This window comes from Tympanuchus pallidicinctus, unplaced genomic scaffold, assembly GCF_026119805.1.
Source record: "Tympanuchus pallidicinctus isolate F22 unplaced genomic scaffold, pur_lepc_1.0 scaffold8, whole genome shotgun sequence".
Lineage (NCBI taxonomy): Eukaryota > Metazoa > Chordata > Aves > Galliformes > Phasianidae > Tympanuchus > Tympanuchus pallidicinctus.
Genome location: NW_026294802.1, coordinates 22,558,189 through 22,574,825, shown reverse-complemented (window position 1 = coordinate 22,574,825; position 16,637 = coordinate 22,558,189). Strand labels below are relative to the sequence as shown.

The window sequence follows — 16,637 nt, the reverse complement described above, 5'->3', positions numbered from 1 at the left end:
AAGTTGCTTAAATCTACCATCCTACTCCCTTGACCTTAGGCCAGTTTCCTGCTGTTGTGATGACTGAGGAGCTAATCTGCCCTGCCCTTGATACTCCTCCAACATGCCTCAACTCACTTCTTACAAGTAGAGGCAGAGGTGAAGAGCTGGTTCAACTTGTTCTGTGCCCCCCAAATATTCTCTTGTATATAACAAATTGGTTTATTACCTCTTGGGAATGTATTTGCTGCTGGTGTATTGTTCTGGTTTTGCAGTCAGAGAAAACAAAAGCTGACGTTTTTTTCCCTCTAAGGATCCAAAAATTCAGTTATGAATTAATAATAATTTGTTTTTAAAAATACACACTGATGGGTAAACTTAATAAACATATTTTAAAAAGAAATACTTGAATACTTTGTGCACTCTTTCTTCTGGCTTAACCTCTGAAGTATGCTGTGACTTGTGCTGGAGCATCTTTTTTGCTAAAAGTACTTCGTTATTTAAATAAATGCACTATATGAAGAAAGAAGATATGTAAATATTGGGAGAAATTTAGGTATATTTTCTTAAATTCAGTGGCGAACTGTAATGTGAATTTTGTGGAGGATTCCAAGATAGTAACGTGCTAAAGCAGAACTACATTAAACTTTTTCTCCCTCAAAAAATTGACTACATATTTAGAAAGCTCAGGCACTGAACAAGCCCAAGTAGCCCCTAATTAGTGATCTTTAAGCAATAGCCAACTTAGAAAATGTATACATGTAATTAGTGGCCAGTAGTGTTAAACTGGAGGCAAAAGATTAAATGGCACTTTGTCAGTTTTTTGTTTCTGCTCCACTGGAGGTATTTATATCATGCAGTTTTCAATATTCAACTTAGACACCTCTAATATTTTTCAGTATGGAAGATAAATGCCGCTCTTCTTCCCCCCCTCTGACAGATTACTTAGTTATTATTAAACTATTTCTGCTTCTAATCGTTGCTTTGAGGACACTCTTCCTCTCCAGTGAATGTAGAATCTAATTAACGTTGTGAATGGAAATCTTTCCAAAGCTATATGGAGTGAATATGTGCCTGTGTGTTTCTGAACATTTATACTGCATCTAGGTTGTAATTCAGAGTTTAATGTCAGAGCCTTCTAATATATAGTGATGTTCTTTCAGTGATTTTACGGTTGGGCAGCTATGATAACCCAAGTTTACTGATGAGGTTATGTTATTCATGAAGGTACTTACTTTCATTACTAGGTTACATATGGCAGCATCAGTAATCCAGTCTCATTGGAGGAAGTACCATACTAGGAGGAAGGCAGACTGCACCAAAACAAGGAATGATCATTTTGGAGAGGCGTCAGGACAGAAACATGCAGCTGCCACAGTAATCCAGGTTTGTTTGCAGCTTTCTCTTTGCTGATTTTCAGATTTAGTAAAGAAAATATCTTACTTATTTTGTGTACTTTGTATCTCATATATATTTTTATTTATGATCTTATTAATAGATTTGTTGTTAAAGTTTTTTTATTCAAATATTGTAAGCCTAATATTTCTAATAGAGAGCCTTCTTTACAAAATGTTTTGTAAAAGCATAAAACTACTTTCACTTTATTCGCTGTTTCCCTGAATTAACTATTATTATTACTTTTAGTTCTAGTATTATGTTTAAGGCATATTGTGCCCAAGCTCTTACTGGTGTGTGTGTCTATGCTATTTAACTGGCAAATGCTGTATGAGTGAAAGAACGTGTCTCGTATCTACAAAACAAAGCATTCAACCCATTTCTCCCATTCTACTTAGTCATGCCTTACATTGTTTCCTCATCTCCCAAAATAAAGGATTCCCTCATTCATACTGCCACTGGCAGCTCACCAAGGCTTAAGCTGTTCTATGCTAGATACTGGGCTAGAAGTTAACTATGTGCATGAATGTAAGGCCATGCCTTGGCTCTGTTTAGTTTTCTAAAGAGATACTGAATCTATATGCCATGTTGCCAGGCTTCATGGATTTTTCTACATTTTTAGGCCAGTTTTTCCACTTGCTCAATTTTTTTCTTGAGTATAGCGTGTAGCTAGTATGTGAAGAGTTATCTGCATAAATTTATTTAATCAATTTTTCTTTGTTCCAACTTGATGATTTTCAAAGGAAGTAAATAGACTTTTCTCTGCATTTTATGTATCTGTATGTCTTTCATATTCATCCTTATATTCACTCTTACCTTAATGAGTTCAGTCCACTTAGTCTCTTCACACTACACTGTACTTATCTTTTTCTCTCTCTATGAACCTTTAGTCTGTTCTATCCTTTTTTAAAGGAGTAACTAGAACTGCATTCCAAAGGTAAGTATATCAGGATTTTATACAGTAAGGCAGTTTACTGTCTCATTTCTTTAAAACTGCTATAATATAATTTGTCTTTCTGATCTCAGTTGAGTGCTGATCTGCATTCATAGATCTGTGTTAATAGATGTCTTACAGTTTATCCTCCTGTATGTACTATTAAGAATTACATTGCATTTGTAAAAACTAATGTATTTTTTGAATGAAATATATTTTTCGCCTGATCCCTCAGTAATGCTCTATCTGGCTATTTATGAAGATTTGTAGGAAAAAAAACCAACACAACAAAACACCAATGAAATGACAAGAAAGCAGATCTAACATATATAATCATTTTTATAACAGTGTGGAACTGTGTGTCTTAAACCAGCAATACTTTTAGCATTTTATGAAGCTAGACAATCATTTAAGAAAAATTAACAAGCTAATTGCTAAATCAGAATATAAGATTTATCCTTCATGTTTTAGTGCCTTCATTGTAAAGCTGTTAAATGCTGACAACACTTCGTTTTTCAAGAGAGGTGTTTTTTTTGCATAGTATTTTAAATGTTTAGGGCATATTCCACTCTAATTATGTCAAACAGTGATCTGGGAGAAAGTTGCTGTCTTGAAATTAGTTTTGCTATTTCCATCTATTTCATTATGATCTCTGGATCTGATTCTGTAGGTTGATGTGTTCATAATATCTTGCTACTTTTTCTAGCATCTAATTCCTAAAGTGCTTCTTTGTTGTAATATTCCTACTGGTATATTTTTTTATTTTTAAATAAAGAGAGAGTAACTGACCTAGGTCAATTGCATAAGAAGTTTCCAAGAATAGCTACTTGTAAACTAAAATACATTTAGTACAAGTGTATTTTTATTCTCAGTGATTTGGAAGTTAACACGCAGCTTTTTCTTATGTAGTCTTTCCTTTCAGTTTATAGTAGTCCCTCAAGGAATTGTCAAATAATTAATTAGTTGACTCATGTTTATAGTGGAGGGAGTTGCAGGATTCCTTTCTGCTTACTTGTGGAAAGCCTCTTGAGTACTCTAAGCTTTAGACATATGCTGGCATTTAATTTGTCTTGTAGTTTTAAATGTCACATAAAGTTCAAAAAACAGATCATTGAGCTATTAAACCAGGACCCAAGATGTTTTATCTTCCTAATGGGATAACATAGAGAATCTGGATTTGGGTTTGATCTATGACTTTGTATAACATGCTTTAAATTTTTTGTTTAGGCATCTTGGAAGGGCTTTCTTTTGCGAAGGAAACTGGCCAGTGCGCTAGCAGCTGTTAAAAGTGATGAAGTGGATGATAACTACGAAGAAATAAATGTGGATGATTTTATATCTCATGAAGTAAGCATATCCATTAGCATAAAAATTTCATGTCAAGTATAAAGTATACTTATTCTAAAACGATCATGTAAGTGTTGAAAATAAAAGAAATTGAAAGGACTAGGATGTTCAGTGTTCAGAAATGAGGAAGTGTTTGATATGTATAACTCACTTAAATGTATTCGTCATGGATTAATTGCTTCCTGCTATTTGAGATTTTCTGGTAGTTATTCTGCTATTAATTTCAAACACACCATAGAACCCCATATATTTCTGTTGTTAAAGAACAAATATATGAGAATAAGGAAATAACTATTTTTCTTTTGAAGTCCTTAGTTTTTTAGTATCCTAGTAACTGATTATAACGTGTATAAAAATGTCAGCCTCTCATGAAAATGAGAAAAACGTACAACAGTAATACATCTGAAAATATAGAAAATATATTGATTCAGTGTTACAAAAATCCAATAAAAGGAAACACCTCTCCAGTAACAGAGGTGAAGCAGGCTTATTTATCCCATAAGTAAAGTGCTAAAGATAATGAACAAAAATAAAGACAAATCAGGAAAAAAATATTCTTTTATACTTCTTCTGTAGGAAAATAGATAAATAAATCAAAAAATGTTTATTAGTATAGATTTTTATTTTTTTTTTTTTTGCAAATTATGTACAGTTAATAATGGCCTTTAAGTCTCATAATGTTGAAATTGGGCTAGAAGTTTTGCTTTCATGAAATAAAAGCAACAAAAGAAAAAAAGAATAAAAGGTGGACAATTGAACTGGATGATCTTGGAGGTCTTTTCCAACCTTAGTGATTCTATGATTCTGTGATTGTGTGAAAAAGAAGCTCCAAATTATGGAATATTGCTGTCAAAACTCTATTAGTAATTAAATTAAAGAAAAAAACATTTCCACAGGATCAACATTATCATTGAGTAAGCAACAAAAATTTTGTGCCTCAAAAGACATATTCTACATTGGTTCTAGACTCAGTATGCATGGCAAGGCAACTGTTAATTTCCTATTCACATATTTACTTGTCTGAAGCACTGTTCTCTCACATGCTTGTGGGGGTAATAGAAAACTGGATGTATTGTTAAGTGTGCCGTTCATCAGTCTTTGATCATCTGAGTGTCATCCATCTTATATCCCACTAGAAAGTAGTCAGACTTTATAAATAATTTCTGGTGACTTGATGACAGAGGCAATTTTTTTCTTCCCTCTTTCAGCATCTATCTTAAGATTTTCAGAATTGCTATATTAGAGCATGTAAAAAGTTTGAGGTAGTAGTACCAAAAATCATTTAGTAGACAGGAAATGTGTGTGTTTAAAAAGAGATCTAGCTTAAATTTTAGGGTTGTTTTTTTAATATTTATTTAAAAATATATACAAAAAAAGAACAGTCTCATTAACTGACATTCTATGATCCCTGCCTTCTTTCTAGGGTAATAAAAAGCAGAAAGTGAAAGAATTTACTTTTTTTCACCAGAAGAAGTACGTGTTCATATGTAGAAAACAAGGAAAATGCCCTGTTTTGAATTATTCAGCCTGTAGTCCAGAATCTCATATACTTTAAGTTGATTGTGCCAGGCTTGCTTCACTCTCCTGCCCAAATAGTTTGGTTTGTTATGTTTGCTTAACTAAAATTCATATGGGCAATTTTGTTCCATCTGACTGTCAGCAAGATAATCACATCTGTACAGGTGCTCCTGAAGCCAAGGAGAAAAGAAAGGAGTGGAGGAGTTAGGAAAACAAACACCAGGTCATTTTAGTGAGTCTTGCACTGTATCACTTTCTGTTGTTGCCATACATCTTTTTCTTTTTTCCGAAATCACTAAATTAACATTTTAATTTGTGCATCAGACTCAAAGGCTGAACAGGAGATTAATGTTGAATAAATTACTCAATCCGTTAGCTTGTTGTGATGAAAAATGTAATACCTGTTTTCTTCCAAGTTCTGTATGTGGTAAATTTAAAATGTTTAAACCTAGACAGGATATCAGTGATTAAACATTTCAGAGTTTCAAGATTGACTGTAAGTAGAATTCAAAAATTTCTCACACCCTTTGATGTTTATCATATTTTTTCCTCTGTTTGTTTGTTTCAAGCATATTGTGTTCAGTAGATTGCACAAAATATGTAGTAGTCTTATGACTGACCTACTGAAAAGTTTGTGTGAAATAGTGATGATTGATATAGTTGTATCATGTTATTAACTGTGTGCAATATAAAGAAATCACATGGGCTTTTTACTTTACCTGAAACAAGAAGTCTGGAGAAGTCTTTGCTTCTATGTTCCTGCTTTCTGGCTTTGGTGTTTTTATAGCAAAGTGCTGAAGCAGAACCAAATAATGACACATTATATTAGTGGCTATCTCTTGGGCCTCAAAAAAGTGTGTAGGGAGGAGTATGTATTGCTAGGCTAAGAGATCCCATATGCTGGAGTGTGAAGGAAGAACAAAAAAAAATCTGGATGCTATTTTGTAGTTCAGATTTTACTGTTGGTTAGAATGAATGTAGTGAGAGAATAACGTTTCCTAATTACAACCTAATACAAAAATAGTAAACCATGTCTACTAAATCATAGTTCACTGTTTTGTGGTATGATCATTATTTTTATATCCATATTATGTAAGATTTCAGTTACAGTGATTTCATTCTGTATTATCTAGCAATTCACAAAGTCACTAGTGTGAAAGCATCTATTTAAATAAGTCGCAAGCACAATGGTGTAGTAAGTCACTCATTAGGTACCGGTCTTCATTAAATAACTTTTTAATATCTTAATTGTAAACTCAGTGCATCTAGTGCTCTGTGGAAGTTGAAGTTTTAAAATAGTACAGGGAAAAAAACTGCAGTCTTTTCCAAAGATCTATTTTATCCACTTACGCATGTTGAGCAGTGATATATTATTAGTACAGATCTCAGGCTCCATGTCATGTCAGAAATTGATTGCATGTTATTGAACTGGAGGAAAGATCTTTATCTTGCTCACAATAACATGAATAGTAATCATTTCACCTTTACAATTATTGCTAATTTCTTGTATTCATCTCTGCTCCAATAAACTGCCAGACATTCAGAGGCAATTGACGGCATTACTGTTTTATGTCTGTTTTTTTGTGCAGTGTCAAACAGGCTATCCCAGATGAGATGAAAGATCTGGCCAGCAGATGTCTCTGAAAGTATGGGGCTGGTATTTGGTGATATTTTCATGTCTTTCATGTGGACTTTGGAGAATTCCAGCCAATATGCTCCAGAAGGTTGATCTTAGGACAATCTTTCATCAGCAGTCCATCCATGCAGCAAATGTTGAGCTCTACAAGGCAGAGTTCTTTATCTCTAATGGATGATACCTGACAATACATTTGCTTGATATAGCTCTTACTTTCCATACCATGCAACTATAAGCATTGTTATTTTCATTATGAAAATATGGTGTGAGTCAAATGCAAAATGTCATTGTCAGTAAGTTGAACTAATTGACTACAATCACTTTTTAAGACAATTATCTTCTAAGAACTGTGGTCATTGAGCCGACAGTGTGTCCATATAGCCAAGAGGGCCAATGGCATCCTGGTCTGCATTAGAAATAGTGTGGCCAGCAGGAGCAGATAGGTGATCATCCATCCCCCTGTACTCAGCACTGATGAGGCTGCACCTAAAGTATTGTGTTCAGTTTTGGGCCCCTCACTACAAGACATTGAGGCCCTGGAGCATGTCCAGAGAAGGGCAATGAAACTGGTGAGGGGTCTGGAGCACAAATTTTATGAGGAGCGGCTGAGGGAGGTTGGATTGTTTAGACTGGAGAAGAGGAGGCTCAGGGGAGACCTCATTGCATTCTACAACTTCCTGAAGGGAGATAGGGATGAGGAGGGGTTTGGTCTCTTCTCCCAGGCAACAAACAGGACCTGGGGAAATGGCTGCAAATTGTACCAGAGGAGGTTTAGATTGGACATGAGGAAAAACTTTTTTCCCTCAGAGAGTGGTCAGGCACTGGAATGGCCTGCCCAGAGAGGTCGAGGAGTCACCATCCCTGGCAGTTTTCAAGAGGCATCTGGATGAGGAGCTACAAGATATGGCTTAGTTTGTGGTAGCAGTGGTAATGAGAAGACGGTTGGACTAGATGGTCTTTAGGTCATTTCCAACCTTGTGATTCTATGACTCTATGATTCAACTACTGTTGTCCTATATTAGGTCAACATACAGTCAAATATCTTACTATCATCAACTACCAATACTGATGGTAATATAGCACAGAGAGTACTGTATTTTTGCAAAACTAGGTTTGAGTTTTGTTTAAGTTAGGGATATCTAGTCATACTTTTTCAAAAAGAAAATAACATTTTCTAAGTTTCAGCCAAATTAAAAAAATAATAATTCATCACAACTTCTTTCACCAAAAGGAGTAAATCCACTGTTCTGAGACAAAGCATTCTGCTTCTGATCTTGCTTGAATAGAATTTTTAAACCACACTGTGTTTGATAGCTTTTAAAGTTCTTGACTGGTTTTCTTCACATTTTTTACATAACCCCAGCCAGACAAAATTTTCTTTTTTTTTTTTTCCCCACTACAGAGCAGCTGGGTAGCAATTACCCATGTTCCTGGAGTATATAGGAGCATATAGATACCTTTTAAGGCATTTGTATAAGGCAATGACTTGTTACTACATTGTAATTTCTTGTTCAGGCTGTCTGACTGCTTCTAAACAACCTAGTCACCTAAGCTTGAGGTGAGCTGAGGTAAATTTCTATAATTTTTCAAGTAATTAATAACAAATTCTAGTCTATGAAATCAGCCTCTGAAGTACACTGAAATATACACGAGTATTGTATTTATGACTGAGAACGTAGCCTAGCTCTAACTTGTCTTTGGGAGAGAGATCGTTCTTCTTTTCTTTTGTTGTTTTTTTCTTTGTATGCTTTTTATTTTGTTTCCTTTTTGTTTTTGAAGTGTAGGAGGAATAAAAGCCAGAGCATATTTTAACTCATGAAAAGTAAACAGCATGGAGAACAATTATTTTTCTTAGTATCTCCCACCTTTTGCAGACTTACCACTTTTCCGCACTAGACACTTGCAGTGTTTTGTTTCTTTTTTTGAGATAATGCTGCATGATGTGGTTTGTCCCCAGTTGTGAGCTTGTGCCAGTGATTCTTGTTTTCCAGCTTATGCCAGGAAAATATCCTATAGGTTAGAGGGTTCCCGTAACTTGACCAGATCTTGACAGTTAAGCAATTACAAGAGCTTGCCTGTAAGTATCAGATCAGAATCAAACTTTTGTATGTTTTGTGCTGCAAAGAACACAATCCCTTTTTTAAATGAAATTTGTTATGAAGTTACAGTGTAAATGGAAAAGCAAAGGAGTCTCTGATGAAAATTTCTTCAGCTTCATCCTTTTCTTTGTAAAAAGAAAAAGGCTCAGGTAACATATATCTTCATATGATTAATAAATGGTATGTTAGTCCGTGGTCAGATAGGTTCTATAGATCAGATAGATTCTACTTTTTTTAGCAATTATTCTTATCTAAAATGCTGAAATCTTATTTTCTTGTTATCTAGTAAATAGATATCCTAGCCCTAGAGGTAGGTTTTTGCAGCCAATATCTGATAAAGAGAAACACAGGCACTAGAAATTGTGACCTTTACAGCTTATGCAAAATGCACTCTGATTGCTTTCTGGCATTGCATCATGTGATCTCAGTTCTATAATGCCACTGAAATGCTTCTAAAATATATAGTATAACATAGAAAAGTACAGTTATATAATTAATTATGCTTCTCAGTCTTGTTTCTCTAAAAATGGTTAAGTGTCACAATTGAATAAAGAAGCCAAAACCAGGAAAAAATGTAGAAAAGTGAAAAAAGTCCTCAGTTTTGTGTAGTTTTAGACTCATTACTCAGTCTGAGTTGTGGACTCAGACTGAGTGAGTTCCCTGGACTTACTAGGGAAGTGTTCATAGGCCATATGCATGGCTGGACAACCACATCAGCCAGTTCCTTTAGAGCCCTGCGCATCCTCTGGCCCCATAGGCTTGTAGACATTCAACCTCATGAGGTGGTCTTAGACTTGCTCTGCTCTTAGCATCGGGGGGGATTTTACACCCTTAACCCCTGCTTGGAAGTTCTGGGACATGCAAAGTGTGAGAAGCCTCAACAGGCCTTGAAGACCAAGGCAAATAATAAGTGCCTCAGCTTTCTCTATGTTTGAGGAGGCCAGTTTATCCTTTTCAGGGAAGAGTGCATTTGAAGTCTTAGAGTGGTTTCAGGCGTGGGCTAAAGGAGACAGGACCTTAGTGAAGTTGGTGGGAATCTCAAAAGATTTTTGAAAAATCCATTTCTGATGTTTACTTGAACCACTTGTCTAACCTCTGAAACTGAGGTGACCATTTGCCTATCTGTACTTCGTATTCCTGTATTTAATAAATAAATAAAGGAATAAATAAATGTAGGACCCAGAGCTTCCTTTGAAAACTGTCAGGCTTAAAGCAGAAATGCTTTTCTGAAAAAAATGTGGGTCATGTAGGTAATGAAAGACTTTGGTAAATTGCAATAGGTTTCACACTTGTGGAGTGTTAAGTGTGTATGTACTCAATATTTTTTGTGAAAGAAGAGTTTGTGAGTCTATGAAATTTTCATTATTCACTTATTTTGTTAGTCGCCAAAATTATTTCTGTTGTTTTGGTCATATGTATTTAGAGAAATCACATCTGTACTAATATTAAACATAAGAATTCGAGAGATCAATCAATCTTCTGACTTTATTAATAGTTTTGGAAAAAATTACCTTTGGCAAAGATATTCCCTAATAATGTATTCTGAAATGTTTTTCTTCAAAGATAATTGTGATTTTTTTGAGTAAATCCTAGTACATCATTCTACAATTAGGCAACTACGCCACTAACCTGTTCTAAATTTCCTGCAAGAATGTACTCTATTAAGAAGTTTTCTAAAATTCTGAAAAGCTTTTGGGCTCAATTCATTATTGTGATGTTTCTTAGTAATATGTATGACATGTGCTACTTTTTTGGCTTACAGCATTGGTTTTAGCAATCATGGGAATGAAAGCATGCCCAGCATTCCCTTCCTATGTAGAGGCAGATTTGAAAAAGAAGCATTACCAGAGGTTAAAACAACCCTTATTAGAGAGCTGCTTTATTTTATCTTCACCATATAACATGCATGAAAGAGAACTGCATAGAAAAAGACTGCTTTTTCTATTGCTCACAGTTCTGACATTTGTTCTCTATAAAATGACCTATGTGTCCTGCCTGCTAAAAAAAACAAACACAACTATACAGTTTTTTTTGTTTTTTTTGTTTTTGTCGTTGTTTTTTAATAAAGTTGGTCAGATCAATGCATTTACATGCAGTTTTGGAATGGCAGAAGTTTAGCTGCATTGGTGGAATACTGGAAATAAAAAAAAAAAGTTAGGTCTTCAGGCAGTTCTTGTTCACAATCTGTCAACAATTTTAAATAAGCATAGAAAACTTGTTTGGTCCTTCTGTAGCTTCTATAGGAGCTAAAAATTCATGATTTCCTTGCAAGTTTTCAAAAATGTATTATATTTTACAGAATAAATTTTTAGCGAGGAATATTTAGGCTTTGACAGAAATGAAGTGCAAATTAAGTGAAATGTTTTTTGCTAGATTTGCACTGGGTTTGAGTGAAATGCACCACAAAATACGCTTGCCAGGAATTAAAAGAAAAAGTTAACAGCTTTCTGCAAGATGAGAGACAGTCCAGTATGGCTTGCCCTCATATGCCCTTCTCTACTCTGAATATCCACAGGGTTAACATTCAGCATATGAGGCCTTTTTCCTCACCACTCACGCTTGCTGACCCAAATCCCAGAGCATTCATTTAACTTACAGAATTTCTAATACTAGGAAAAGTATGTGGTGTGCGTTGCTCAAAAATGGATTTTTATTTTTTTTTTAATAGTCACAGAATGCTGTTTAAAATTCTACTTTGGGTTAAAGTAGCTTTCCATTTGCCTTTTTGTTTCAACAGTTTGATTTATATATCAAATATATTCATCAGAAGATAACAAAGTAGAAAGCAAAGGCATCTCCACTATGAAAAACCATATGCTTGAATTCTGTGAAGAAAACTAGTAGAAAGATTCATCCTGAGTTTTTAATGTATTTATTAACTCTTGTTGCCTATTGTCTTGTTCTTCAGAGCTATTTGGAATGTAGAAAAGGCAGATACTTTGCAAAATCTGGTTGGAATAAGGCCATTCTTTGATGTTAAAGACCAAGAATATTATAAATAGCCTTCCTCACCAAGGGAAGCAAAAATCCAGAGAAACAAATTAGGCAAAACCAGGCAGATGATGTGCAGGGTGAATTTTTTGTAAATGGAAAGAATTCTATACACTATATGTGAAATAGTAATGTAGAAGCAGTTTTGAAAATAAAACTGTGGGTTTTTTAACCCTCTCATTCTCAATACTTACTGTTGTTTCCAGGGACCAGTCATGACTAAGTTCAGAGTGAGTTTTGTGTATTAATCTCCTTTTTTAGCAAAAATATGCTGTTGACTACATTTTCAATTTTATCTTAAAATGCCATATGAATAAAATCCCTAGATAAATATCAGCAGGACAATTACTCTGGCTAAACTGTTACTGTCTTGAAAGCAGAGAATGAGATAATAAGAAAATGAAAGTAAAGAGGTATAAAGAGTAAATTCTCCCTAATTCTAAAATGTAGTTTCACAGTTCTGTCAGATTATTATCTTGTGATTGGGAGGCCTACCACATTTGGAAACATGGGGTAGCTTCAGACCCATATAGACCTTTCAGAGTGAAACTACTTCTTTGGCTTCAGAAATAAACATGAATATAGTAGTAAATATCTGCTTACATAGAACATGCAATCAGACAATATCATTTTATTTGTTTTGTAATTCAACTCAGGCTGCATTTTTTTCTCATTGTCTATCTCAGTAGAAATTGATCTAACTTTTAGCCTTAGTTTTTGGCAAATAAACTTTGCACTAGTTATAATTTAGGACAGTGTTTATGGGAAAGATATGGACAGAAGTTTCTTGAACTTAGTGCTATCTCTCTGGGCATAAACACAGTGAAAGATAATACATTTAAAAATCAATTATGTTTTATTTTTGTTGGCCAGAGCAGATGACAGTGTGGTATATTTTTATAATAGGCTACATATTAGTGCCAAAGATGCTTCTTATCAGTGGATATAATCTTAGTGATAAATCAGTTTGGTTTTTTTTTGTTCTGTTTTGATCTTGCATATTTCTACTCTTGCATCTTGCTTTTCTATTTTCATTGATATTTCTTTTCAGTGCTTAGAACACTGAAAGACATTTTATAGGCTATGTAAGAAACAGAAACACAATGGAGAACATTAAATTATTAACTGTCGAACACTGGACTAAGAAAGTATTTGTGAGAAAAGTTTCAACCTGAGTTTTAAAAGAATTTTAACTGAACTATGGTGCAAGCTTATAAAACAAAAATATCTGATCTGTGCGAAAAGTGATTTCTTTTCCCTGAAATTGACTAGAACTGCAGAATATTACTTCTCATGTTTCATGACTTTATTGATTTCTATCAGAAACAAATGCAGTGAAACTAATTGGAGAGACAGAAATTCAGATGGCTGGGGTATGAGCTTGACCTGAACTCTGACAGTCCATCTTGAATCATATTCACTTTTAATGTAAGACATATAAATATCTAAGTCATTCTTGGACACATCATTGCACAACAAAATTAATTTGATTGATATTTACATGAAGTAGGAACCTACCTCTCTACAGATCTATTGGTTCTTCTACAAAGAGAGGAGGAGAAAAATATTTAAGAAAATTGTCATTTTCGTATACCTTAATACCTTTCGTATACCTTAATATACCAGCAAAGATGAAGTCCCATTTTCACAGATTATCAGCTTTGGGATTGCAGGTGCCCAGAGTTGCAGGACAATGACTGTGGTAACAATCAACTCCCAGCCAACCCCAAACTTGTGTGGGATTTGCTGCTTCACCTGAGTACATAGAAGTCCATGGGGCTCCATGCGACCTACTCCTGAGTGCTCAGAGAGCTGGCTGGTGTCACTGAGAGACATCTGTTAATTATTTTTCAACAGTCTTGGTTATCTGGAGAGGTCCCAGTTGATGGGAAGATAGCAAACATTGTTCCAATTTTCAAGCAGACAAGAAAGAAGACCCTAGCAATTACAGGCCTGTCAGTCTCACTTCAGTGCCTGGTAAAGTTATGGAAAATATTATGCTGGAAGTTACTGAAAAACACCTGAAGGTGTGGTCTTTGGTCACAGCCAACATGGGTTCATGAGAGGAAGGTCACAAGTACAATCACAAATTATGATCACAAAATCACAAACACGATTGTGTTTGTCAAAGTATCCGTCTGGACAAAATGCCCAGCAGAGCACTAGATGTAAATATAATGTGATAGATAAGCAATTGGCAGTTGGGTCAAAGGGGCACTTTTGGCTATACATACAGATTAGAAGGATGAGAAGTTTGTGAGCAGCCCTTTTGAAAGGGATCTGAGGCTCATGGTCAACAGTAAGTTGAACATGAGTCAACAGTGTGTGCAGGCAGTCTGGAAGGCCAACCGTGCCTTGGGGTGCATCAGGCTCTGCACTGCCAGCTGGCTGAGGGAAATGATTATCCTGCTTTACACTGCATTGGTGCAGCTTCACCTTGCTTACTGTGTGCATTTTTGTGTGCCAAAGTACAAAAAGGATGTAAAACTATCAGAGTGTCCAGAAGAGGGCTGTAAATCTGGTGAAGGGTCTAGAGGAGCAGACGTATGAGGCAGCTGAAGTCCCTTGCTTCATTTAGCCTAGGGAGGAGGAGACTGAGGGGGGACTGTGGCCAATAGCATCCTCATAAAGGGGAGCAGAGAGGGAGGCGCTGACTCTTTGGTGGCAGAAATATAATCTGAGGGAATGGCATGAAGCTGTGACAGAAGAGGTTCAGGCTGAGTATTGGGAAAACGTTCCTCATTGAGAAGGTGATCGGGCACCAGAAGAGGCTCCTTAGAGACCTTGCTGGAGTTCAAGAAGCATGTGGACAACCATCTCAGACACATGGTCTGATTTTTAGGTTGTCCTATGTGGAACCAGAAGTTAGACTCAATGATCCTGATGGGCCCCTTCCAACTCAGAATATTCTGTGATTCTATGGCCATGCAGACCTTGAGTTTATTTGCAACTGGATTGCATGCCCATGCTTAAAAAATAAATCTGAAACTATTGTCTGAAAAGCTAGAAGTATGACTTAATACAATTAAAGAGTAAATTCAAAGAAGGCAAGTTGGAAGGAAGGCCTGATTTCACTGAGACATTTTGGTCAGATTTTCTCCCTTTTTCATAGTTTTTCATTTCAATCAATCTATTTACCAACACAGACACCTGTAGAACTTGAATATGCAATAGTTTTGTCTCTGCAGTGATATGAACAGAGATATGATACAGTTTTTCTGTATGTGAATTATATCAATGTCAGAACTTTAAATGGTAGCTTTTGCAACTGGGTTTAGTGCAGTCTTCTAGAAAAAAAATTAAATGTGGCAGTTTTAAGGATTTTTTTTTAATCAACTACTCAGTGTTTAACAGCATGAGAATAATAATTGAGTTAGTAGTTTACAAGCAAGTATAACAGATAATTTCATAGCGTGTACAACCACCTGAAAGAGGAAGTGGGGTAAGATGGATAATGTATATTTTAATCATGAAATGAAACAATGAGAAGACTAGTAAAAAGACATCAGCAATTTCTGATGACAACATAGAATCAGTCTGGATTTTGTAAATAAAATGATAAAAATCCAAATATTTTGTAGTCAAAGAACAGAGAATTCCAGAACCAAGGAATCAAACATGCAGGAATGAATTATTTTTAGTGCTTGAAAATAAAAATTCAAATTTTTATTCAAATTTAAAAATGTTAAATTAAAATCTAAATTGGCAAATTGAAAAATGTATCCAATAACCTAGGTCAGAGTGGAAGAAGAATACTGGTTCAGCAGTACTCACCTTGTAAATAAGAGCTTTTAAAATCCCCAAATTATATATGACCACTAACTGAATTAAATTTTTCAAAATAACTGAAATATCATCCTTCTTTCTCTTACAATTTCAAGGGGCTTGAAAGACCTTGTTATTTGCCAGACTTTGCATTTTTAACCCCAGATTTCAGTGAACAGTATTCAGGAGTTCCATTTTACACAGGAAAAATAAGTTTGGCAGGATCAAGCACCTATTTCTAGGTATAAAATACCCAGTTGCTCAAAAAAAGAGCAATTGACTCCTTGTAGTATTAGGCCTTTAAGTATCTCATGTCTGTATTTTTTCAGAGTTTGGCAGTCATTTTTAATAAATCATGTTTTCTAATAATATTGAGATTAAATTCCAAGAATTTGAGATATAGAGGTGCATTTTAACAACAACAAAAAATAAAAAAATCTGATTTGTTTTAAATCAAAGAATACAGCATAGCATCTTCAAGAGTGTTTTGAGCATGATTACTCTGCAGGTGGCAGTTCTGATATATGATGTGAAAACACTTGAAACAGTACACAAGACAGTTGAAAAGAGACTTTGTAAAAGTTATCAAAACTAAACTGATTTTATCAGTGCACTATTTGACTTTACTCATTTGTACAGGCTGCAATAGGGTATGAATGGCCAACTCCAGATTGCACCCGTTTCCCTTCACAAACACTCCTGATCTCAAACCAGCTGCACTGGACAAAGGTAACGTCACAAAACTTGTTACTTGTCAGTCTTTATTCGTTTCTTAGGGATATGGTCTTCAGTCTTCATTCCTAAAGGTATGCTATTCTGCAGTGATTAATATGAAAATCCATTGACATGAGAAAGACACAGTTACTTTTAAAAGTCTCAGACTTCCTCCTCATCCCCAAATGTGATTTTTCTTTCAAATATTCTTTCATTTGTCTAAGTCTTTCTTTATTTTGGATTTATTTCAAGACTTTAC

At 35.0% G+C, this 16,637-nt stretch overlaps 1 protein-coding gene across 1 annotated transcript in view; it reads left to right on the top strand.

Annotated features, from left to right (window-relative positions):
- The window catches only part of LRRIQ1 (leucine rich repeats and IQ motif containing 1), a 97,215-nt gene that overhangs the window by 35,070 nt on the left and 45,508 nt on the right, over positions 1-16,637 (top strand). The window contains exons 16-18 of the mRNA XM_052669005.1: positions 1,227-1,365; positions 3,536-3,655; positions 16,304-16,393. Of these exons, the coding sequence (XP_052524965.1) occupies positions 1,227-1,365; positions 3,536-3,655; positions 16,304-16,393 (349 nt within the window). The remainder of the gene's footprint in view (positions 1-1,226; positions 1,366-3,535; positions 3,656-16,303; positions 16,394-16,637) is intronic.